General features: G+C 37.6%; 1 protein-coding gene across 1 annotated transcript; it reads right to left on the bottom strand.

Moving 5' to 3' along the window:
• Nucleotides 1-1,623: 1,623 nt before the first annotated feature.
• Nucleotides 1,624-26,472, bottom strand: LOC134653360 (uncharacterized). Its single transcript, XM_063508696.1, has 5 exons — nt 26,411-26,472; nt 20,196-20,280; nt 13,943-14,128; nt 5,086-5,218; nt 1,624-1,742 (listed from the first exon to the last, which is right to left on the bottom strand). The coding sequence occupies exons 2-5, from the start codon at nt 20,274-20,276 to the stop codon at nt 1,654-1,656; spliced, it is 489 nt and encodes a 162-aa protein (XP_063364766.1). The 5' UTR covers nt 20,277-20,280; nt 26,411-26,472; the 3' UTR covers nt 1,624-1,653.
• Nucleotides 26,473-27,413: the final 941 nt, after the last annotated feature.

The raw sequence follows: 27,413 nt of genomic DNA, 5'->3' as shown, positions 1-27,413 counted from the left end.
TCTGCTCTGAAGTTAAATATATATTTTAATCAAGCTGTAAATACACACACAATACACATTTCAATAGGTAATAATCCAATGCATATTACTACTGTGTTTTCTAATATTTTCCGTTTTGTAGATAAAAATAATCTATCAAATAAGTAATATAATATATTATTTAAGTTTTGGACAGTCTGAAGAATTAAAGTTTCATTACAATAACATTTAATACATTTAGGCGAATCTGACAGTTACAAGCTAAATATCTACTCCAAAAGACTGTAAACATTTATAAATTTATAATAATCTTAGATCTAAACACTTGTATTTTCTAACGTTATATAGTTTTGAATAAATTTAATGTCGTTTATTAGTTTTAAAAGAGGACATCTTGTGTGATACGAACATAATTGTCATCTTCCTCGTAGGCTCAACTACATACGTGAAATTTGCGGAAAGTTTCAAAATTTCAGGAAAATTTCACAGGAAAAATATCCCATACAAAAAACTATTTTACCAAAATATTTCTACGTGGAAATTTCGTAAATTTGGAAATTTTCCGACAGCACAGCAGGCTCAACGTGGGCTCAACAGTCGCATTTTGTCAATCTACCTATGATCCTACCTTACTAAGGCATACACCTTGAATACATTCGGCACCATTCGAGATCTTTCCATGCAGGCACTTTTTTTATAATAATCATATTTCTCGGATTCAAAAGAGTCACAAAATATTGTTTATTCAGTAAGCTAACAACACTAACTGCATAGGTAATATTTATCAGGAAAAGTTGTGACAATTTTTAATGAAATATGAAAATACTTAATATTTAATAGAAAAAAGAAAACCTGTCAAAATAGCACGATTTTACATTGACAATATACATATTATTTTGAATAAGATTTGAGATACAGACGAGAAAAAGAAAAACTTATCCTTAAAAAATGCAATAAACATGAACCCAAAATGAATTCTGTAAAAAAATAGGAAAATAAAAGTAAACCTTAATCTACCTTAATTATATGGGCATAAGCAATATTTATTTAGCTCCGTGGGTAAACATTAGGTAAAGGCCTTAAACTCCAATCGATTATAATTGTCAAACGCCAATCGAAAAAATAAATGCATCAGGTAGACGTGAATAAGTTAGCAAAGGTCTACGTTTCAGCTTGGGCAAAATACGTTCGTATGTCCTAACATTCTTCTTTACAGGGCCCGTAGACAACATGCCAATCGCAAACGCTACGTAGCGAACGAAACGCAACTGTCACTGTCACTGAAGTGATAGAGAGACACAAAGCGATTCGATAGCGAAGCGCAAGCGATCGTCACCTTGGCTAGGCCGCCAGATCGTAATTCTGAACCAATTAGCGTGAAAGTTTGAGATCACCGAAGTAGTTAGATAGATTTTGGTTGTCTATTCAACTCTTGGAATATTTTCAAAATGGCGGAGGATTTATTCCATTTTAAGTTATGCTCGCGAGGTCTACAGCTCACAAAGCTCTGTGTTGTCTATGTCTATTGAGTTTTAGAACGGTTTTTTCTGTTCTATACAGCACAAAGTTTAGATTTTTTACCAGAACGAATGGTTAACGTTAAGTTTCGACTGGCGCTTTTCTACTCACGACTAAGCTAGGCCCCTAAACATCAAACATGATTGTAGTTTGGGCTTAGGCGGTGTTGTAGATAGCGCCCTTGCTGGCCTCGTCCATCTTGTAGTAGTGGCTCCGGATCACCAAGAGGAAGTACAGATGGATCACTGGAAGAAAGAAGATAGTGAAGTCGGTACGAAGTCAGATTGTTATATGTGATATGTGGCTTTCCATCAGAGAAGGGTAACAAGGGGGTCCTTATGCACATGAAACATAAGGAAGGCCTTATGTTTCATGTGCATAAGGACCCCCTTGTTTGATGAAAAACCAAATATGGTGTACTTAGTTAGGGTAGAGGTAAAAAAAAACTAAAGTAAAATAACTCTTGTGCAAATGCAAATTTCCAGCTCAATAGGAAATCAGGAAGTGGGTCAAAATTAGCTTCCAATATTTGACCCACTAACAATACCTACATCAGGCAAGTTAATAAAAGCCTGTAAAAAGAGGTATAGTGGCTACATCAATTCTTGGGAATCAGTAAAATCACTACATAGTATAAAACAAAGTCGCTTCCCGCTGTCTGTCTGTCCCTATGTATGCTTAGATCTTTAAAACTACGCAACGGATTTTGATGCGATTTTTTTCAAGAGAAAGGTTTATCTACTTATAATTTGTTAACCCGTGCGAAGCCGGGGTGGGTCGCTAGTGAAAGACGAACGAAGATAGAAATAGAAATATATTTTATTTGCCAGAAATACAACATTTATTTAGTTACCTACTTTGTGCATAGACGTGTGAAAAATAAGAATGATTTGTGTTCAAGGTTAAAGTTATTGGTATTCGTTTTATATCTACAGAAAAGTAGCATCATACTAAGTCATTATTACTAAGTTATGATTGATATTCGCACGATTTTCCTCAGCACGTATCAGGAAAACCAATTTTCATTAAGTTGCCTGCTTCTTAGACGCATTACATTATTGACGTATATCTCAGGACGGGCCTTACGGGCACTAAAAATGGTACTAGTTTGGTAAGACTGCGTTTCGACCAGAGATGTGCCGTGGTTTGTTAAGAATCGTGCGGTCAGCATGCAGTGCACTAATTCAGACTCAGAAATGACTTAAATGTCCTTGAGACTTTTATACACGGCAATCCTTTTTAGTTAGCGTCTATAATTAATCATATTCTGGACAAAAAATATGCCTAGTTTGAGCAGTCAGCAAAAAATATGCTTTTGTTTGATTTTATTGTAGACCACCTACGTTTTGACCATCTAAAGATTCTAAGATTATTTCATTTTAAGTTAAAATTTTTAACGAAGCTACAATATCAACAAATATTTGGAGATAAACATTGTATAAACGTACCCTTAAAAGCAATAAAAACGGGTTACTTTACAAAGAAGTTTTCATGCTAAATGACACATTTTCTATGCCCATAAGAGTAGTTGTATGTACCTTAGTGTATTTGCAAATTCATTTGTTATCCCTGACCTTAGTGTGGAACTGATATTATACTGATTATACATATAAGCAGGATGTACAAAATTTTGTGTAGGTATATTTTAAATATACACCTATATTTTACAAGCTATAGCACCTATATTTTATTTTGTTTCACCTGTCCCGTTGTCTGTCTGTAATCTTGAAAGCAAGATTCGACTTAAAGTACCTACGTGAACTTGTTTTAATAATATTTAAAACACAACGTCGTTATCTCATTAAATACACGTCCTCTAAATGATAGTTGACCATTTTAATAATAATATAGACTAGCTAGGTACCTACTTGACATTGACACCAAATAAAACAAATCATCTTTTTTACTGACCGAATTATCTAGGTACTTCAACACAAACAGCGGTTACCTATAGGTATACATAATTAGATAAACTTTAACCATAAACAACATACTTTTCACGAATAATTTCTTAGAGGATATAATCAAACGGAGACGCCTTGTCTGTAATTTTCTGTACAAAAGTCTGCCGATTTTTGCGGGGGAGGGGAACGTCAAATGTATGCGTACCTAACGTAAAAATAGCCATGTCAGATAAACGTCAGTCCATACATTGTGTATGACCGTTGGCCGCCTATTTTCGACAGAGGGGAAAGCCTGTTAATGGCTACTCCGTTTAGTTGTATCCTCCAAGAATAATTTGGTACATTACATAGAAATAATTGGATACTTTAACAAAGGCGGGCCCTGTCTAAGGCCGGAGACAAGCTATTGATGCTGACTGTACTTATATGTACCTACCTACTCTACCCAAGTGAATAATAAAATACTTACGCAAACCAAAGATGTGGGATACAAGGGGTCCCTTTGTTTCCCATAAAGTTTTAAGTCATAAATTGTTTGTCATATTATCATCAGTCATAAAACTGAAACCGTTAACCTTTCATGATTTTTGTTAGGTTATCCTATAAATAAGCTAGGTTAGGTTAGGTTTGTTTTATAGCAATCCTGAAAAGTGACGCGTTTCTGAACCAAATGAATTATGACTAAATAAAATGCAGGCAAACAATATATTATGACTTAAAACTTTTTGGGAAACAACAGAGACCCGGGATACAATCTTATTATTTATTTACTCTTAAATATAGTCATAGCCCCGCAAAACTCAACAATGAGTTTGACTGTGGGGTCATCATCTAGTTAGGTAATGTAACTGTTATGTTATGGAGACGGGCGGGCCCTGGCTGAGGTAAATAATGAAATACTTACGCAAACCAATGATGTTAGAGATGATGTTGGCGACGGGCGGGCCCTGGCCGAGGTAAATAATGAAGTACTTACGCAAATCAATGATGTTGGAGATGATGTTGGCGACGGGCGGGCCCTGGCTGAGGTAAATAATGAAATACTTACGTAAACCAATGATGTTGGAGATAATGTTGGCGACGGGCGGGCCCTGGCTGAGGTAAGTAATGAAATACTTACGCAAACCAATGATGTTGGAGATGATGTTGGCGACGGGCGGGCCCTGGCTGAGGTAAATAATGAAATACTTACGTAAACCAATGATGTTGGAGATGATGTTGGCGACGGGCGGGCCCTGGCTGAGGTAAATAATGAAATACTTACGCAAACCAATGATGTTGGAGATGATGTTGGAGACGGGCGGGTCCTGGCTGAGGTAAATAATGAAATACTTACGCAAACCAATGATGTTGGAGATGATGTTGGCGACGGGCGGGCCCTGGCTGAGGTAAATAATGAAATACTTACGCAAACCAATGATGTTGGAGATGATGTTGGCGACGGGCGGGCCCTGGCTGAGGTAAATAATGAAATACTTACGCAAACCAATGATGTTGGCGACGGGCGGGCCCTGGCTGAGGTAAATAATGAAATACTTACGCAAACCAATGATGTTGGAGATGATGTTGGCGACGGGCGGGCCCTGGCTGAGGTAAATAATGAAATACTTACGCAAACCAATGATGTTGGAGATGATGTTGGCGACGGGCGGGCCCTGGCTGAGGTAAATAATGAAATACTTACGCAAACCAATGATGTTGGAGATGATGTTGGAGACGGGCGGGCCCTGGCTGAGGCCAGAGAAAAACATGACCACGGCGATGACGAAGAAGATGGCCGAGTAGATCAGGTACGCCTTCACGTGGCCACGCTTGTTCTGAAAAAAAAAAAATATTATAACTATATAGCTGGTCAAGCAAATCTTGTCAGTAAAAAAAGGCGCGAATAATTTTTTCAAATTTGCCGCCTTTTTCTACTGACATGATCTGCTTGACCAAGTATAAGTTTAAATCATTTGTTTTTACGTAGTAACGCTTTAAAGTACTTGGTTAATTATTACTACGCATTATAAAACAAAGTCCCCCGCCGCGTCTGTCTGTTTGTGTGTTTGTATGTTCGCGATAAACTCAAAAACTACTGAACGGACCTTCATGCGGTTTTCGCCTATTGGTAGACTGATTCTTGAGGAAGATTGGTGTATAATTTGCTGACCCGTGCTTACCCGTGCGAAGCCGGGGCGGGTAGCTAGTATAAATTACATATAAACTGAAATAGTTGTGTAGTACAGAAAAACTTTTAGGTATGGTGTCCCTATGTGGAGATGATGCAAACAAAGGTTAACTTTAACACTGATTTATTTTGACAAATCTCAGAAGGCTACATTAGTTATTTGTACAACAAGAGATCAAAGTTTGATATTTCTTCGAGTGCTTATTTTGAGTCCCGTGCAAGCGAAAGATTCTATAATAGATTCACGAGCGTAGCGAGTGAATCTAATTTAGAATCTTGAGCGTAGTAAGGGACTCAAAAGAACACGAGATGTAAATAACTTTGATCTCGTGTAGTTCACAAAACTTTTCACCTCAGCAGTGAGAACATATTAGAGAACCCGAAAAATGTACTCCTTCTTCATCACTTACCTATTCACTCATGTTTTCTTAAGATATACCAACAATTAAGTTTTCACCTCAGCAGCTCAAACAAGGGTACTTTGCTACTTAAAAACAGTGAGCAAAATGCGATTTTGCTCACTGTTTTTAAGTAGCAAAGTACCCTTGTTCGAGCTGCTGAGGTGAAAAATATATTTAAATACTCAAGGACGGGACCAGGACCAGGCGGCGCCGCGATATAGAACTAGTTAATTTAGTATGTGCGCACTGTATGCCTTGCGCTGAGCGACTGACTGGACTAAATGCTTTTTCGAACTGTATACCGAAAATGCTGACTCTAAACCGCGTCACCGCCATGTCCCTACAAACTGACCAAGCACTGACTGACTGACTGACTGACTGACCGCGGCCGGTTTGAACCGATGTCTTCAGCTTTCGTGGCTCTGCCATTGAAAAGCTTAATAGTGACTGTTTCTTTAGTATATGACATCTATTTTAGTTAAGAATTTAAAAACTTCGTCGACAAACCTAAAAAAATCTAAAATTTTAATTTTCTCTTTAAAAATAATGCGAGAATTCTGGCTAATACCAGTATCCTAATACCTATATAAATGCAATAAATGTAATAAGTACAAGTAGATATTGAATGAAACCATTGTTTTAACACTTATATGGACAGGTATATCAAGAAATTAATTCAATTCAAATTACAATCTATTATAGGAAAACAAAGACGTTTGTTTGACCTTAACTATCTCGTTCGGTCACTCAATGTTGCTAATGCCGTTTAGATGTCAAATGCAGCTGCATTAGGGTAACATGCCATTTCTGACCGCAGCTGCACACTGAACGCGTCGCTGTTACTGTCAATTTCCATAGTAAAATGAACAGTAGTGCAGCTGCGGTTGGAAATGGACCTTTACTGTTGCGGTGTTATTGTTGCTGCCGCTGTATCTGTCATATGCTGTATTTCCTTGATAAATTTAGTCAGCCGGCCTAGCCAAGCTGACAATCGCTATCGCTTCGACAAAGAAACGCTTTGTGTCTCTCTATGTCTCTTCCATATTAGTGCGATAGTGACAGTTGCGTTTCGATCGCTACGGAGCGTAAGCGATTGGCATGTTGGCTACGCGGCCAGGTTCGCCCCCGCATTGCTGCCGCGTTTATGACGTTCATTCCGTCACCCAGTTTGGACCCGATTCCGATTTTGAACTAGATATCTATTAGATATCTATTAGACATCAAGATATGTCAGTGTCAAACAAGTGTCAAAAGTGACGTGTTTGTTTGAAGAAACGTACCGTCACTATTGACACTTGTTTGACACTGACATATCCAATCTATATCGTTTCAATATCTAGTATTTAACGTATCTTAAAGTTCGAATATGGCTGTTTATCAAGGAAATTGATAGATAAGTAGGTACTACGGCGGCTACTGTTGCGGTGTTGTTGTTGTTGTTGTTGTCGCAGCAATGCAGCTATAGTTGGCATCCAAACGTCTCTTTTAACCTGTCGTTTCCCACGATATGACGTTACCCATAAGCGTTCTGGCTCTAGTTTGGATCTCTTTGGAACTCTAGTAGATTAAGAGCCAACAGGAGTGGTCATTTCTCCATACAAACGTACTCGGCTGTTTCCTCCGTGGGGTTTGAAGCTAGAGCAATTATTTTTTTCAACACAGATTAATATTGTCAATATCTGTGTCGGACCGTTTTGCTTTTTTTGATATTTTTGTTTTTTAAGGCGCTAGAGCCCTTCAAAAATGGCCAAAATGGCCTAATTGACTATGCCGCAATGAGAGGCGTGGTATTCAAAACTGATATCAATTAGGCAAAAAAGCAAAACAGTCCGACACAGATAATTTCATAATCATTTAGATTTCCAAATTTGGTTACGATTGGTTAAGTTTTGGAGGAAGAAACAGTCGAGTACGAAACCTCAATTTTTGAGATTTTTACGCAGGATTTTTCGCCTTGTCCTTATCGCACTAGTTTTAGGAGCCGCTTCCGTTAGCGAAACGGGTATATTTACCTAAAATATTTAAATCTCAGCTCCTGTTTCATCTTAATCTACATGCCTACCGCTTACCTCTACAAAGCGTGAAAACGATGGGATCGGCTACGAGCGAGTGTAGCGCTACGAAAACGTTAACAGTGAATTCATGAGTTTCGATTGGTTTTTCTGTCAACGCACGTCGTGTCGAATGATGGTCCCTAATGTCCCTATTACAGAGGTTTACGTATTTGCAGGGCAGCAGGGCTAGATCGAGAACTAACGTAGTAGGCGGTGATTACAATCGTTACAATGGTTACATATGAGATATTTTCTAATAAATTGAACATAAAACTGAGTGTGATTGTAGTTTAATTAAGTAGCCATGTAAATGTAACGCCTTTTGCAAGCCAACTGAACAAACAATTGATAATAAAGTCAATAGCGTAAAGGAACGAGTCGTTTTGTTTGCGATACACTTTTATGTTATCTTTGACCTGTTGAGAATTTCTAAAAAGAAGTACAATAAGTGTTTAAATTATTACATTACATTACATACATTACATACACATACATACATTATACGCCACCACGCATAACAAAACCTTGACATTGGGAAACCAGTTTCATCTTTAGCGCGAATATGTATTGAAATTTAATAACAACTTCGATATTTAAATGTTTTACGTAGTATACGTAAGTGAGAAAATTATATGGAAACTTCCTTAAGAACTGTTGGTACGTTTTCTCAATAGGGATTTACCAAAGGCAGTTATGCAATCAGTGAAAAACTGGTTCTAAGTTTAGTATTTCACAATGTTTATAAATACATGTAACACTTCAAACTCTCGCGTTTTGTAGGTACACATATTTAATTACACAAACGGGTCTACCCTAAAAACAATGAAACTAAACCCCGGTAGACCCGTTTGTGTAATTAAATATGTTTATTAATGTTATGATTTTTATACAAAAACAGGTTTGCCAGTGATTTAATCTGATGATTGATTAAAACTACTCCATGTCCTTAGTTCCTTTCCCGGTCTGCATACCAAATTACTTATATCTAAATCGGTAAGAGGCAACAGAAAAATAGACAGACAGACAAATATTTACTATCGCATTTGTAATATTAGTCGGGATTAAAAATTCCAATATTATGTAAACGTTTACGTAGCAAACATCAGTGGGGAAATAAGTTGCTTAGCGAACCTTCCTTAAACTGGTTAAGCACTGTGCGTTTTATCAACGGGGAATTACCAAAGGCAGTTAATGTGGGGTGGTAGTTATCAAATGAATAATAATTCCCTATTTACTACTTTACTATGGTTATGACTTGTCAAAATGAGCTTTAAGAACAGAGTAACGGGGTGTTCATTGGTGCTCCCACAAACTATCTATAAAAATCTTACTCATTCTACAGTGTACTGGCTTTAATTGGTATTGGACGGCCACGTACTTACTAAGATTCTGGCCACGCTAACTGTGCATAAGCTTGGCAGTAAGAATGCATACATATCCCTATAAGCTCCATAAGGTTAATGTGGCTAATTCCGTCATAGGGAGAGTATTCCGTCCACTGGCGTATATTTCTTTGATTTTCAATCGTAGGAAAAAACCATCTGCTTTTGATTGCTGAAACTAAAAGCAATCGCTGCTTTGTCGATGAATTTATCAATTTTGTTCGTTGTTCCAGAAAAACACTAGTAGACGGGATAGCCCCTTTGACGGAATTAGCCACATTGACCTTACTTGATGTAGCACTTGGCATGAAAACATAGTATGCTCTAATTGGGTCAAACACATAACTGTGTTCGAGTCTTTCCTGTAGACATACACAAAAGTTAAGGACTATTAAGGTTAATTTTCTTATTTAACCCTTATCCACATGAAATAGTTATTTGTACAACAAGTGATCAAAGTTTGATATTTCTTCGAGTGCTTATTTTGAGTCCCGTGCAAGCGAAAGATTCTATAATAGATTCACGAGCGTAGCGAGTGAATCTAATTTAGAATCTTGAGCGTAGTAAGGGACTCAAAAGCGCACGAGATGTAAATAACTTTGATCTCGTGTAGTACACAACATTTTTCACCTCAGCGCAGTAAGAACATACCTATTAGACAACTTGAAAAATGTAATCCTTCTTCATCACTTAATACCTGCACTCATGTTTTCTTAAGATATACAAACAATTAAGTTTAATTACCGCAATGGAACACAAAAATAAAACGTAATAATAAATTCCAGTAAAATAATATAGAAATAACCATGGACCTAGAATATTACGGACGGACTGTCACCTAAGACAAACTGTGACACTGCAATGGCGGACGGTTTGAATGTGTGCGTGTAGACGAGTGTTACCATGTAACACAAATTCTCCCCTAATGATGAAACAATTATTTTTAATATCGTCCTAGTTTTTTTTTAATTTAAAATAAAAAATTAGGACAGTTTTACGTTAGACAATAAAAAAGGTGTGTACGTATCTGATTTTATAGGTCTTGAAAATGCGCAATATCGCACAATTACTTTGTGCAAACATTATTTTCAATACCTAATGATATTTAGCATCGTAATGAAATCAGTTCGTCATGTTTTTTTATTTTTTCATTTAACTTGAAACATATCTGGTTTTCAACAAAAAAATTATAATACATAACAAACAAACTTGGAGGATACAACTAAACGGAGTAGCCATTAACAGGCTTTCCCCTCTGTCGAAAATAGGCGGCCAATGGTCATACACAATGTATGGACTGACGTTTATCTGACATGGCTATTTTTACGTTACGCATACATTTGACGTTCCCCTCCCCCGCAAAAATCGGCAGACTGTTTTGTACAGAAAATTACAGACATGGCGTCTCCGTTTGATTATATCCTCCAAGCAAACAAACGTTAAGTATCGCTCCTTAGTACGGGAAATTACCATATCGACCTAGTTTGAAATGCACAATAACCATTTACCTAAATGATCTCTTAATAAATAATGATTTAATAAGAAGGGTATCAATTACCCTACTTTCGGGAAATTACCCTATTCATGTTACTGGTCACACTCCTGTTTTGTAGTTTGATAATTTAAAAACAACAAATTATCGTGATTTTACGTACTAATTGATAAACTTAAGTATGAAAAGTTATTCCGTGACTTTTTTTCTTTCGATCGGTACAATTCTAGCAGGATTTAACTACGCATGCCGGCATATTTTATATTTTTCTTCGACATGTTTACTTCAATGACGTTTCGATTCGTCTGACGGCAAACTGGTGGATGTGGGCTGTCAATGTGTGTGTGTCACGCGTAAATACTTAGAAACTGGTGGATGTTGGAATCACAGCTGTTTTGTAAGCGAAACTCTGTCCGTATTATTATAGGTTCATGGAAATAACAAACATTAACTGACACTTCAATCGCCAACTTTGACAACAAAAAAAATCTTTGTAAGATACGGTCCGAATTGCGGATACGTACTATTTGTCAACTATGGTAGAAATTCTTAAAAGTAAGATAATTAATTTTGCGTGATGATCTGTGTATTTTTTGAGTTCGTTATTTTAATTGTACAATAAAATACCTAAAATATAGTATTTTATCAGTTTTTATGAAATCTTAAACTTTATTTTTATTTATTAATTATTAAGAATTCATACTCGTACGTGGTTTGGAACGATGCGGTCTGAAGTTTTTCGGGGGTCTATTATAAACCGTGAATATACTGTTGAATGTCGTTTTAACTTTTTTTTGTCTGTTTCTTTTTGCTAACAGTGTGAAAGGGACAGAGATAATAGAATCCAAGTATTTCGAACTTTTATTAGACCCCGCATGTTGAAATGACATTTGACTATAAAGGTCACTTGAATGTCATTTTGTCTCACTCAGTGAGCAAAATCGCATTTTGCTCACTGTTTTTAAGAATCAAAGTACCCTTGTTCGAGCTGCTGAGGTGAAAAGGTAATTTTATTTGGATAAGTAGTATAAGTATGATGAAATCATTACCTAAATGCCCACAAGCTGTTAACTATTGCCCACAGGAGAGAAAACTTGTGTGTTCGCGTGAACTGTACTTATCTACTCGTAAATACCTGTAAGTTCTAGGTTTTGAGCTGGTTTTGAGTGTATGTATATGAATTATACAACACAGATTTGCGTATTTTTCTCGTTTTGTCCAAAAAAGGCCCATTCAAAAGATTATGTAACTAAGTAGTTTTATATGTATGTATATACACGGAAAGTTTATTTGTAACACCCAATTTTATAGTAAAATAAAGAAGGCTACACATGTCCTTGAAAGAAATAGGACGAGAGGACGGATAGGTCATATAGTGTGACGTCATCATGAACACAATTGCCCGCTACAGCTCACTGCGGCTAAACATATAATCGGGCTGCGACAATTTAGAATTCAGTAGATGATTGCATGATCACTTTTAAATGTTGTTGTATGTTTGTAAATTGAACATAACAATTCAAAATAAAATAACACAGTGATCATGGTGAAATAAACATGCAAAGTCAATAGTTTCACATTATTTACGCCATACATTTATTTTTTATTTTTTTATTAGCCTATATGAGTGTCCCACTGCTGGGCAAAGGCATCTCCCCTTGATTTCCACGACTCCCGGTTTGGTGTTTCCTCCGGCCAGTTGTTCAGGAAGTTGTCCAGGTCGTCCCGCCATCTCCGTTTGGGTCTGCCCCGTCCACGTCCCTCTACCGGCATCCACTTGGTGGCTAAGCTAGCCCACCTCTCCGGATGCATGCGGTAGACGTGACCTGCCCAGTCCCATTTGTGCCTAGCGGTTTTCTCGCCTACGTCAGCAATGCGGGTTTTAGAGCGCAGCGTGGTGTTTCTAATGCGATGAGTTAGTTTAACACCTAAAATGCTGCGCTCCATACATTTTAATTATTTAAATTTGCTCCGATTACAGTTACGACTGCATCACCAATAAAACCCTAATTAATGACGACTTTAGCCTGTATATTATTCCCACTGGGTCGTTTTGGACCCACTGAATAAAACTTGCTCCTACACATTAAAATTAGTAGGGGAGTGAGCCTGTAACCTTAAGGAGGGTAGTTCGAAAACGACCCAATGGGCATAAATATGAGTCAGAAGTGCTGAAAATCGAATGATGTACGAAATAATACGCATGAATTACGCAAAAACTTATGAAGGCCTTGAATATTTGGCGGTTTGCGTATTCCTATCTCGTGAACAGTGGCATTTTAGAATAATAAGTATGTATGTATTGTAAGCCGGTCACGGTTTGACTTTTGCATAATATTTATTGAATATAAATTTAAACACATCATTTGCGGAGCGTATTTATTTTATAGGTTTGATACTGTTGAGAGAGAAATGAATATGAACGTACACTTAGTCACTTACATTTTATACAATTTTGTAGCATTTAATTTACATGATTTTTTCATAACGTTGTGGCACTAATGAGTCTATAATGACCGTCCAATATGCAATGTGCAGCTGCAGTGTTGCCACTTTAAAAAATCGGCTTCCTACCCTTATTTTCTTGGATAAAAAATATAAGTTTCGGTTACTGGTCCCCTGTTGGTCACAGTTGTTGTGTCTCGAGCAGAAAAAATCTCGAAAAAAATCCAAAAATATAACTATCAGCATGAAAATACAAGTTTCGGTTACTGGTCCCCTGTCGGTCACAGGATCCTTTGTTATGTGTGTCTCGAGCAGAAAAAATCTCGAAAAAAATCCAAAAATATAACTCTAACTATCAGCATGAATTTCGCGCGTTTCGCGAATACTTCGCGAATGGCGCATTTGAACACAACAAGCGTTACCTTATGTGCAAATCAGGGTTTTTCCTGTTCGCGCGAGTATTCGCGCGTTTCGCGAATAGTTCGCGAATGGCGCATTTGAACACAACAAGCGTTACCTTATGCACAAATCAGGGTTTTCCCTGTTCGCGCGAATTTCGCGCGTTTCGCGAATAGTTTCGCGCATTTGAAGCCTTACCTTATGCAGACCGACGAGCAGCGTGATGGTGAAGGCGAGGAGCAGCGCCAGAGCCAGCAGCAAGATGGCCGAGATCACGATGAGTCCGACTCCCACTTCCTTAACATCCTCCTTGTCGGAGCTGATGGCCACGCCTCCGGCCAGTAAGGATACCAGAATTAGGAGACTGAGGATTATCTCGCCCACCTGGAACAAGAGAAAATTTAAGCTTAGAATAAAAAAATTTGCTGTAATTCCACTTCACTGCCTAAATAAGTAGAATAGTCATTCAATTAAGAGTCATTTGCTGAAGTCGAATGTACTCGTATCAAGCTAAAATTACGTAATTTAGGCAATTGAGATATATTATGTATAGTTTGGACGCTTCCCATTTGGCTCAACGATTTAATCTCAAGGCCATGAAAAAATACCGTGCTATCTGCTCATATTTCATTATTATTACACTTTGGGGATCACTAAACCAAAGTATGACCATGGCAAATAAAAATAAAAAACAGGCCAAGTGCGAGTCGGACTAGAAGGGTTCCGTAGGTACCATTACGCAAAAACGGCAAAAAAATCACGTTTGTTGTATGGGAGCCCCACTTAAATATTTATTTTATTTTGTATTTAGTATTTGTTGTTATAGCGGCAATAGAAATACATCGTCTGTGAAAATTTCAACTGTCTAGCTACCACGGTTCATGAGTTACAGCCTGGTGACAGACATATGGACAGACAGATGGACAGCGGAGTCTTAGTAATAGGTTCCCATTTTTACCCTTTGGATACCGAACCCTAAAAATATATAAGCTACTTTAATATTGCGATAACGTTGGCTTGTGGTGTGGGGAACGTTGGGTGAACGTCTTTTTAACAAGCTTTTATTAGGTCGACCTGTATGTAACTAACTATGTAAGTAATGGAATCTAAGGTGGTATGTAATGGAAACTAATTTTTTAACCATCTTCCAAGGATCGTAGCGTCATGAAAATGGCAGCTGTATGTAGTTCTGATGACAATACAATAATATGGTACTGTTGAACTGATCTGGTGATGGAGACAGGAGGTGGCCATAGGAACTCTGTGATGAAACAACGCAACCTAATTGTGTTAGGGTTTTTTAGAATTGTCTCGATGAGTATTAGTTGTCTGTCGTAAGAAAAGTACAGTCAGCGATAAAAGCTTGTACCAAAAATTAAATGTACAGAAGACTCACTCTCTAACAAAACGCATCTGTTACGATCAGCACAGATATGGCCGCTAGGTGGCGACAGCGCCACGCGCGGCTTATGGCTTTCCCCAAAATTGGGGCCGAACGGATGTACTTTTAGCTACCTGTAGCAAAGCGACGAAATCGCGGAGTGAGACACGCCTGATATTGTTTATAGTTGGTCATATCACATATGTGTCAGTCAGTAAGAACCAGGAAAACTATAGGTACTCATCATTTTCTTTAGGGTGCTAGTACTAGTATAAGACAAAGATAGTATAGTATGATTCTCTCTGTCTATGTTTGAAATGAGACAGTCTTTTGACAAATCTTCTAAAATTTTTCTTCAAATCTTCTTCAAAATTTCTTTAAATCTTCTCGGGGCAGAGGTGTAGGGTTGGAGCCGGTCTACCTAGCTTTATTTGACGTTCATAAGCGCATTGTAATTATGCCTACTTGAATAAACTATCTTTTATCTTATCTTAACTATACAATAATATAAATCATATTATTGTTTAAATACCTACTTTTAACTATGCCGTTTATTATTGAAGTTATCCGCAAATTAAAGACTAAATAGCCATCATTTAGGGCCACTTGCACCATTAACTAACCGGTTAAACCTGGAATTAACATGGTTACCACTACCAACAATACAATTTACAACAATACAACAACAATTTGACAAATTGACACTGAGTTAACGGTTTAACCGGTTAACCCCGGGTTATTAGGATGGTGCAAGTGGCGCTTAGGGGTAACGCTCCATGGATACATTTTTATACTATGTACCTAATACATTCCTTTCCAATTAACATGGAAAATACATCTTTTTAGTTTACATTAGCAGCATTATCAATTATATTCTTCGATCAACACGGGCTTCCGACACGGAAGGGATAGGCCCAAGCGATATCTTGACATTCGCACTTCTCACACACTTACATACAAAATCTAATCTGTAATGTAATGACGACACAAAAACATAGAAAATGACACCCTACACAGACAAATCTTGCACACCTCGATCTGTTTTTGTGTACGGACGAGTCACAAGTGTCACAACACGTGAACACGCACACTAACACATTTTCGTCAAAGAATTTTATCGTTTTCTGAGAGATGAGAAGTCGGATTTGTCGCTCGACCGATCCGCAATTTGTACTGGGTGAGAAAAATCGATAAATCCAGCAATTACATGAGACTAAAATATAATAATTGTGTTTAAATGTAATTAAACGTATGGCATGTAAAAAAAAATTACATGTGAAATGTAACACCTTCTTTTTGTAAATTTGATGTCCCCGACCTCTTTTTACAACAAAAAACAGAGCAATTAGGCATTTTTTCTGCTGCTGTGTTCACTCGCGCGTCTGGAACTCTGGACTCGGTCTAGTTTAAAATCCGAGCGCAACTAGTTTTATTACCCGCGCCAGATCAGTTGATCTTGTACCTAGGCAGAGGGGAAATAGTGCGAATGCCGCATCCCTTCCGTGTTGATCGAAGATTATATTCGTCAACAGTGTAGTAGATCTTGTTTATTAGGGTTTTTTTTAATTTTCTTATAATCTAAGCCAGGAATAGCCGTATGCATAATATGTTGTAAGTGCTGTTTGAAAGTCGGTGGTTTTCTTTATTTCGCTAAGTGCATAAGTAAATGTTGAGAGTTACATGAGAACTTACATGAGATACACTTATAAAATGCCGGGATAACGCGAGGAAGATGATAACAGAGAGCTAAAGGATTAGTTTAGCACACGTCTGCATGTAAAGATGGATGCTGGTGTGTTAAGTCAATAGTTTTGTTGACTGACCCAATCAACCGTATTAAGTAGATCAGGGATGTTGCGGATGCAGATTTTTTGACATCCGCGGATGCGGATGCGGATATTTAAAGGCTCACATCCGCGGATGCGGATGCGGATGCGGATGTCAAGATTAGGTACTTAGAAAACGTCAAATATTACATTTTTAGTATTTTTTTATTTAAAAAAAACGAAACGTTTAGTATTTGAGCAAGAATATAGGTGCGTTATATTTAATAAACAGTAACTTGGCCGACTTTTCTGGATCTAGACGATTTCGTTATAGGTAATGACGAACTTACCTAGCACTTACGCCGCCGCTAAGACGTTCCTGTACCGACTTGTTCGACATCCGCATCCGCATAAGCTCCGCATCGATTTTATGCGGATGCGGATGCAGATGCGGATGTTGAAAATAATGCGGAAGTTCCGCGGTTGCGGATGCGGATGCGGATGTTCGCAACATCCCTGAAGTAGATATATGTAAGTACTAGGTATGTACCTAATATGTAAGTAGTACTTATAAATTATTTTAATATTTAGTAATTCGAATTTTAATTTACCTACACTGATTTATTAAAAATACTGACACAAGAAATAGATTAAATAGTAAATAGATTTATACTTGGTCAAGCAGATCTTGTCAGTAGAAAAAGGCGGCATATTTGAAAAAATTGAATTTCGCGCTTTTTTTACTGACAAGATTTGCTTGACTAGCTATAAATAGTAAATACAAACAATAAATTAATTATATTAATACCAAAGTAGTAATAACCAAGGCACATTACAGTATCATTCTAATACCTAATAGAAAAAACAGACTCAATAAAAATAGGTACTTAACTATAGTATACTTCCGTAAATGTCAAACATAACTTAAGTAAGGTATGTTGGGATAATACGTTAAGACCGTAGGAAATTCATTTCCGCCAAAGTAGGCTTTATTTCTTAATTTCGACAACAAGGTGCAAGTGTATGGAGGTATATATGTAAGAATGTATTACTTAGGAAATTGTTTCTGTTGACATAAGTATCAAACTTTGAGAGCCACAAATTTTCCAAATTTTCGCGTGAGGATCAAGATCGGATGCAAAAATAATAATTCCTTCCTGAATAATTGTAACAACTAAACTACTGACTATACAAATAAACATCTTATCTTATCTTAAATACAAAATAATAAACATTTGATGAGAACTTTTAAGTTTCTAGTTATTCATGGCTGCAATTTATACTTATACGTTGGAGGAGGTTAAACATCGGATATATCCTTTTGGATACCTTATTATCTGAGCATTAGAAGTGGTTTTTTTTCGCCATCCGATCTTAAGCCGTGATGACAAATTCATCGTTACCCTCGAAAAAAAATTGTCTCATCTTTACACTGGTACAAAACTGAAACCGTTGAATACCTATTGAAAGTTGCCAATGTTCAGGCCTAAACTATGGTTATTATTTAACGAATTGCATCACATTTCTAGAATCTATCACTTACTGAGATCGAGAAAAAAAAAATTTCGCGAGGTCTCTCAATTAGTCCCAAAATCGTCCGGCATTACCCCAACATACCTTAATTTAATCATATTTTTGAGCTTCTTAATCTTGTTTTTCTAGTTCTAGTATAATCTCAAGTGCCTTATTTGAATTCAGTTTTAGTGTTGATTTTCGCCAACACGAGATTGATTTAGCAATTTTAGCATATAGCATCTATTTTGGTTAGCACTTGGCCTGTGGCAATTTAAATCATATTATTACCTACTTTAAATTCAAATCTAGATAGAGTATGAAAGATGAGTCGCGTCAAGTATTTCGATGAATTGTAATTGTAAAACACTCTTTTAGCGTGTGGGAACCGAGATTTAAGTTTTGACGGATAAAGGATGACTCACGTTAGACCGGGCCGTGTCCGGGCCGGAGCTTCTTTTTCTATGGAAAGCATCACGTGATCACCGGTAATCTGTCATAGAAAAGTAAGCGCCGTAATCTCCGGCCCGGACACGGCTCGGTCTAACGTGAGTCATCCTTAAGTTAGAATTTGAATCGATGGAACAATCCGCCCCATAACGGGGTTAGTCGTTCCGTTCCGACCGATCTCATAAAAAAATCGGTAAGAAAACTGTTTAATTATGAATAGAAAATAAAACAATCTCACTTTTCACTTTCAGAAACGTAAATAATCATTCCTTGAAAAGCGCAAGCCATTTAATCACACTGTTTTTTTTTAATACTGTATCGGTGCCCGCCTGATGGTAAGTGTTCACCATAGCCTATGGACGCCTGCAACTCCAGAGGTGTTACATGCGCGTTGCCGACCCCGTACTTGTACCATACCTCAATGCCCCGCCCCCCCTATGCGATAACTATACCAAAACGCTCACGTGTACGTAACACTTTATATTTATAAGCGAGATGTACAGAAAGTAATTTACGTATAGGTATGTGAACGAATATTTCAATGTCAAAAATGGTAGTAGCCGTACTTTATACCTAATCCTAATATAATTGGGTCACCACGCAACGGCGCTCCCATTTCTATTCCTATACCTACTAATTTACGATGTATTGAAGTAGATTGCCTGAGCCTGTCTGCTAGGCTAGACTATTTCATTGCGTAAAATGGGCCTTCATTAATTAAAAACGAAGAATAAAGGATGACTCACGCGGGTTCGGGCCAAGGCAACGGTCGCTCAAAAGACTCTATGGGTTAGCCCTTAATGATGAAAGTGACACTTATTGGGGCAGTGTCATTAGGACATGTATCTAAAACAATAATTAACTTACCAGCTCCTAAAAGAAAAATCAGCAGCAGCAGAAAGAAAGGAAGATCGGGCACCCAAAAGGGCCTTCCTGTTGGTCATCCTAAATGTCGTTGGGCGGATAGAATGGAGGCGGGTCTCTATTGTTTCCTAAATAGTTATAAGGCATAATGTATTGTTTGCCCACATTTTCGTTAGTCATAATTCATTTGGTTCAGAAACGCGTCACTTTTCAGGATTGCCTTAAAACAAACCTAACCTAACCCATCTATAAGATAACCTGACGAAAATCCTGAAAAGTTAACGGTTTCAGTTTTATGACTAATATGATAATATGACAAACAATACATTATGACTTAAAACTTTATGGAAAACAAGTGGGGGTAGATCTCCGTGAGCTCGCGTTGGCGAAAGCTGGCGTGATACCGCTCTAGACAGTAGTGCTATTATGTTGGAGGCCAAGACTCATTTTGGGTCATCGCGCCAGTCAAGTAACTTACCAGCTCCAGGTAGCCGATGATGAGGCATCCTGTCTTCAGCTCGATGCAGCCGCAGCACTTGTCGAAGATCAGGCTAGGCATGATTCTGGAACAGGAAAGGGTACGTTATAAACAAATAAATAAATATTATAGGACATTCTTAAACAGATTGACCAAGTCCCACAGTAAGCTCAAGAAGGCTTGTGTTGTGGGTACTCAGACAACGATATACAGGGTGCTCCCTGTAACAGGAGCAATAAATTAAACTACAGGCTGTACTCCTCAAACTGACCAACATTTCTTCAGCAACTTTTAAAAATTATGAATCCTTAAGACTTCCTCATTTTCATACAAAATAAATATTGCCTTCAATGTACGCTGACATCAGTGTGTTTGACGTTGCTTGTCATGCTTTAAACATAACACAATTTGCAATACATTGCGTCTTAGAATAAAATTTAAAGTGTAATAAAAAGCAAAACATGAGTTATTTTCAAAAGTTGCTGAACAAATGTTGGTCAGTTTGAGGAGTACAGCCTACAGTTTAATTTATTGCTCCTGTTACAGGAAGCACTCTGTATATACCGAAAGTCGAAGAAAAAACGTGATGTAGTGCATAATTATTCTCCATGGTATTTTCACGGAAACGTACGAACGTGTCTTGCTATTTCAGTCAGTCTCGGTACAAAAAGTACTGAGGGTGACTGAAGTAGCATGACAAATACAAACGTTTCCGAGAAAATACTATGGAAAACTGAGAGTGCATGTCAAAGATCAAAGCTGGCAGGATTAAGTCCGTTAAAATCTTGACAGTAAAGTCGTACCTACACGCAGAATTCCGATATATGAAAAGCACCTTTAATATCCTGACTACATATATAGTTATGTCAAAGAACAGGCTGGATGAACAATAAACAGGAAAATATCCGTAAAAAATACAAGTAAGCTTTTAATAATGTAAGTATTTAAAAAAGAAAAATATTTGAACATCGCTCTTCAACGAAATTGAAGTTTTCCTTATCTTAAACTCGTTCTCGATATCGACACCTTACTAGACTTTAGTTTATTAACATATGTAGTAGTGTTATTTAAATTTCACATACATATATATATTAATTATTATGTTATGGCGACTATGGCGTAACATAACGGAATAACATTTTCTGGCATACTGTTATAGCTGTGAATCGTGTTTTACAACTCTCGATAAGAGGGTTAGGTTTATTGACATTGAACTTGAATCAGCAGAGAACGGGTTACGAGACATGAAATGGGACTGATGACTGATGTTGTCAGCCTTATGTAATTCTAATTTGCATAATATGGTTAGATTAGTTAACTATGCCGCTAAGATATTTTAAGATTACCTACTTACTCGTTTTTACGCTATTTATAGAAAATATCTGGGAGACAGAGCTTTGCTCGGAAAACATATAAAAACTCAAGAATGCACTTTTCCCCAGAGATAAGACCTAGCTAGATCGATTTTTCGCCCTCTAAAACCCTCATATAGCAAATTTAATCGAAATCGTTAGAGCCGTTTCCGAGATCCCCGAACATACGAGAATTGCTCGTTTAAAAGCATAAGATAAGTCGGCAGGAGAGGTGAGGTGAAATCTACTTTAAATTGCCGTGAAACAAACCCCCGTATAGTTTGTCGATTTCTAACAGACCCCGAACGGTTAATCCTTTGTCTATTGTTACCTAAGTAAAACCACACGTGCTTTTACCTGCCTAAAAAAATAGTTGGGCCGCTTTTACCGGTTATTGAATTAACACTCTATGGAGATTGCAATACGGTTCAAAATGAACTAATGAAAAAATATTTTTCTAGGCTGTGTGTGGTCCATTTGACTCGCCGGCACCCGTACTACGGTAGCCAAAACTTGTTTCGCAATTTCGTGGTTGGCATACTTACAAAAAATTGCTCTGTATGACCTACATATTTACCTGCAAAAAATTGTCTAAGGGCTGCAAAAGACACCCCGTAGAGCACCTATTCTTCCGAATTGCAAAGATATAAGTGGATGGAAGAACTTAAAAATGTGATTCAAGTGCACGATACTTAAGCTACCTACTCGTATTTATCTCGAAGAAACTTGTTTGTCAATCTAATAGTTGCCTCTTGAATTTATGCTCGGTAGCAGCCGGTACAAAAAAAAAAAAAAACATAGTGTTTCTGACAGACAAAGGTTAATGTCAGGGTCACTCAGGGAGAACCTAAAGCACCCTAAAGTCACGAACAACCTAGCCTGACGTAATCGCGAGCACTGAGGGGCTACCGCGAAAACCGGTTTATCGCAAATTGCGGGGATCTTTCTCTTTTACTCCAATGAAGGCGTAATTAGAGTAACAGAGAAAAATGCCCGCAATTTGCGAACTTCGATTTTCACGGATAGCCCAGCACGGATATGATGATGGTCGTTCTTGTCTACGTGACAGCGTGTCACTTTCTATCACATGGTGTTAAAAAGTGACAGTTATTTTATCACGTGGATAAAGGCAGCTATAATAGGTACGCTTGCTGGTACTCGTGTTAGTAAACATAAACACTAGTTACTAGCGTCGAAAGAATCCGTATGAAAACAAATGAAGTAAACGAAAAAAACCGATAAGATAGGTTAAGTTACGAGTCGTCGAAATAACAAAACTGGTCTGGCGTCTCGGAGAATATGAGATGCCCTTGAATAACCCACACAGTACTAACCTGATCATACGTGGGCCTTATGTCTTGATAATAAGATTCACATAATGTCAGTCAACATTGTACACAATGGTACAAATGATTGTTTGAAACTAAGCTTTATTGTGATGAGGTTAAGAGTTGTTTTTGAATGGTAGCGTGTGGAATGAGGGACGTAATGATGCTCAGACCAGACAGTAACCAGAGAAAATATTATGTAAGTAGGTAAGTCTTACAGTAATTATAAGAAGGTTTGTGTTTTGGGTACTCAGACAACAAGATAATTATATAAATACTTAAATACATAGAAAACACCCATGACTCAGGAACAAATATTTGAGGTCATCCATCATATAAATAAATGCCCTTACCGGGATTCGAACCCAGGACCATCGGTTTCAAAGGCAGAGTCACTTCACTACCCACTAGGCAAGACCGGTCGTCAAAGAAATGTAAATTAACCAAGTTAACTTCATACAATGCCGTGTGTTCATTGTTGTCCTGATTATTAATTTTGCATTTTTTAGCATTGTAGAAAATTTAAAAAAATATCGCTTTACTGCTACTTATTTATAACTTTGAAAGGTACTTACGTAATCATCTTAAATAACGAATATTTTAACATTCTTAGTCAGATAACGATTTTGGTAAAATGCCTTCATGTTTTTATTGTAGATTTGCAATTTTGCCAAAGTTGGAAGACGCTTAGCATGCACTTCGCGCTCGCTCTGTCAAAAATATAATATATCCCTCAGATGGGTAATATAAACAATCGTGTGAATTCAGCCGTTCAGTCCAGCCAAAACCTAGAAAAATATTTTAGGACAAACGACATTTTATTTTATTTTATTAGAAGCGCTGGTGGCCTAGCGGTAAGAGCGTGCGACTTGCAATCCGGAGGTCGCGGGTGCGAACCCCGGCTCGTACCAATGAGTTTTTCGGAATTTATGTACGAAATATCATTTGATATTTACCAGTCGCTTTTCGGTGAAGGAAAACATCGTGAGGAAACCGGACTAATCCCAATACGGGCCTAGTTTACCCTCTGGGTTGGAAGGTCAGGTGGCAGTCGCTTCCGTAAAAACTAGTGCCCACGCCAATTACTGGGATTAGTTGCCAAGCGGACCCCAGGCTCCCATGAGCCGTGGCAAAAATGCCGGGACAACGCGAGGAAGATGATGATGACATTTTTTATTTTAAGGGAAGAAAAACCCCACATTTGTCTAAAATCATACAAATTCTAAACTACGCCGAGAGCATCTATTTAGGAATTTTAGGAACATCTATAGAAGATTCATCTCGAAACGCCAAGTCTCGAAAAATTGTATTGAAATGACACCGTACCCATCGAGTTTATTACCCGAGTTTGTACCCAAGTCCTAACTTTGAAACCCCTTTTTTGCACACGAGTATACCAGGTAGCAAAACAAATAAAGGCGAGGGTCTAACCGTCAAAATGTATATTTTTTGCCCGTTATTTTCAAGCCCACAGTGCTGTGTTGACGTGTATTTGCCACCCGTCCAAATGCACCGTTTTGCAGGAAAAAACCTTGTGACCAAACAATGCATTCTTGCATTCATTCCCCATCCACGGATATTATGGTCGTATTTCTCTACGTAACAGTGTGACAATGACAGTATCCGTCTCTTTCAATCGCGTGTTGTTAAAAAGTGACACTTATTGGCTTTGCAGCACAGAAGGGTCCTTATGCTTCAAGTGCAATAAATTCCTTTTTATACTTGGTCAAGCAGATCTTGACAGTAGAATAGGCGGCAAATTTGAAAAATGTAGGCGCGAAGGGATATCGTCCCATAGAAAATTAAATTTCGCGCCTTTTTCTACTGACAAGATCTGCTTGACCGTCTATATCTGAAATTCCAACAGAAATTCTGCATTGAAGCATAAAGGACCCTTTTCTAATGGAAAGCCACATTTTATCACGTGGATAAAGCCATACGCCTGCAGGCCATTAAAGTTATTTAAAGCAAGCCAAAACCCTTTTGTTTTGGACCTATCTTTATAGCGATGATGTAATGACTAATGACGCCTTGAGCAATACCCCAGATTTATGGGTGCGGGAATGATTTCGTGTGTTTATAACTTGGTTTATTATAAAATAGTTGAAACCAAACTAAATGAATAAGAAACAGGTAGTAAGCTTCAAACGGTAAGCTGGCAAATTGTCCCGCTGGACAAATGCCAAAAAACTGCACAAATCTACAAGTTCACATTTTTCCAGTGCGTTGTCACCCCTTGCCACGTATTTTGTACATAGTCAATGCAGAAATATAAACATACATTGTACATATAACTAACTCCGTATATGACGCTTTATTTACTAGTCATTTGGGTAGACCCGTACTGACGTCATCATAAACAAACGACTCAAACGAGGGGAGCGACAAAGGCTCCAGAAAGACGCCACGCCTTTTTACGTCCTGTTACAATAATATCCAGAATTTAGAAATGTAAGGTATAACTAAGACAATGATTTCAAAAACGTATTTTATGCAACAGTTACATAACAGGGGGGCGGCGTTCGAAGGAAAACAAAACAACGCGCAGGTGGTTGGTACTTGGTAGGCGCTAAATAGCGAGATTTGATTCAAATCTTAAACTTTCGTACTCGTAAGTAAAATTAATACTAAAGAATTCCCTGTCTGGAGTTCAAATTTTGAATTTTAGTGACAGAAATAAAAAAAGAGAAATAAAATATTACAGCTAAAATATGTGTTAGGCACTTACGGCTTATTATTAGAAGAGCTTAAAAGCTATAATATTATGAATAAGGATACTGTTACAATCATGTAAACGTCTCGATAGTTATAAACTACGCACTAAGATGGCGGAAATATCTGTGGCATTTTCAACCAAAAGGGTACTATTGTCGGTTGTAAATAAGGCGTTATTTCCACGTAGCTTCAATTCGAAATCAACCTTATCGACAACCCACAATGTGGTGCCTTTTGGTTGAAAACGTCGCATCTTTGGGTGCGGTTATGGCGGTAGATAAAAAAAAAGTTTTAAAACACCACGATTTTAAGAAATAGATTTAAACTTTATTAGTTAGCGCGCATTTTATCAATATTTTTTTGCATGTCAATTTTGTTTAACTGCGCACGACAACAATGTATGAGTTATTTTATTGGAAATAGGTAGTTATTTTTTTAATTTACTTTAGTTCTTTTTATAAGTAGGTTTTTGATATATACTTTTATCAAGGTATGGGGTAGTTAGGGAAAAGACGCAGTGCTATTGTGTTTTCTTGCACGACGCTCATGCGTAAATACTGATTTTATCAAATCTCTAACAAAGAAACGTGATATTAAAAATACAAATACCTACACAGAAACTGTACTACCTTAAAATAATGAAGAGCGATTTGTAATAAATTTAAAATTCTCAAAACCGGTATAATCGAAAATTAATTCACAGTTATATTATGAAAGCCGCAATGTTCAAACGATGCGCTTAATTGCATTTTAATTTTATCTTCAATCAAAATCAACGGGCGATGTTACTAATGAGAGTATAAAAATAAAATTTACTTACATGTTTTTCTTTACCAACACACAAATACGTAAGTACCGACACTGACAGCGGTCGCGATCGAACTGATATTAAATTTGGTCAACACGGCGCGGCGTTGTAGGTCACCTGAACGAGATGAGCGAATGAACTGGTTTTGGAATCGTTCGTTCTTTCTTGCAAGGACACAGGGGACGCAGCCAGGCATCAGCGCGCGCATCGATGTGAAGTTAGTTCCTAATGGGTGCTTTTGGAGTACTCATGTCTGAAGTTAGCAATATGCGTTACGTGCATGAGGACTTTCCGGGAATTGAAAACGAGTGGTCAATACCACTAGATTCCCAATTTCTATCGCTCGTATTTCAAAAATTTGCATTTCGCCGTTTTCCACCGATTTTCGAGTGACGAAATCGAGCGATCGAAATTCAAAAATCGCCCCCCTGCAGAGATATATATATAGTTCAAACCGAAAACTGTGATCACGTCTTTTCTGTAGACATACCCAGAACAGGGCTATGAAGGTTAATTTTCTTTTTTAAAAACCCTTATTCACATGAAAAGATACTCCTTTTATTTGGATAAATATGATAAAATCATTACCTACATGCCCACAAGCTGTTAAGTTGTTAAGTATTGTCCACAGGAGAGAAAACTTGTGTATGTGTTCATCAAAACTGTACAGTTTTCTCTCCTAACTTTTAGGTATGACAGGTAAGACGTGAAACCCCGGCTCGTACCAATGAGTCTTTCGAAACTTATGTATACGAAATATCATTTGATATTAATTACCAGTCGCTTTCCCGTGAAGGAAAATATCGTGAGGAAACCGGACTAATCCCAATAAGGCCTAGTTTCCCCCCTGGGTTGGAAGATCAGATGGCAGTCGGTTTCGCAAAAACTAGTGCCCACGCCGATTCCTGGGATTAGTTGCCAAGCGGACCTCAGGTTCCCATGAGCCGTGGTAAAATGCCGGGACAACGCCGCGAGGAAGATGATGAGGAAAGACGTGAACACAGTTTTGTGTTGG

The sequence above is a fragment of the Cydia amplana genome, chromosome 13 (assembly GCF_948474715.1).
Source record: "Cydia amplana chromosome 13, ilCydAmpl1.1, whole genome shotgun sequence".
Lineage (NCBI taxonomy): Eukaryota > Metazoa > Arthropoda > Insecta > Lepidoptera > Tortricidae > Cydia > Cydia amplana.
Note: the sequence above shows the minus strand (reverse complement) of the source record. Positions and strands in the feature narration are given on the sequence as shown.

Excerpts from the sequence above, each read along its gene's own strand:
- LOC134653360 (XM_063508696.1), bottom strand. The coding sequence starts at position 20,276 with ATGCCTAGCCTGATCTTCGACAAGTGCTGCGGCTGCATCGAGCTGAAG. Across the intron at positions 14,129-20,195 it reads TCATCGGCTACCTGGAGCTG|GTGGGCGAGATAATCCTCAG; the intron begins GTAAGTTACTTG and ends CTCTTGTTCCAG. Across the intron at positions 1,743-5,085 it reads CTCCAACATCATTGGTTTGC|TGATCCATCTGTACTTCCTC; the intron begins GTAAGTATTTCA and ends TCTTTCTTCCAG.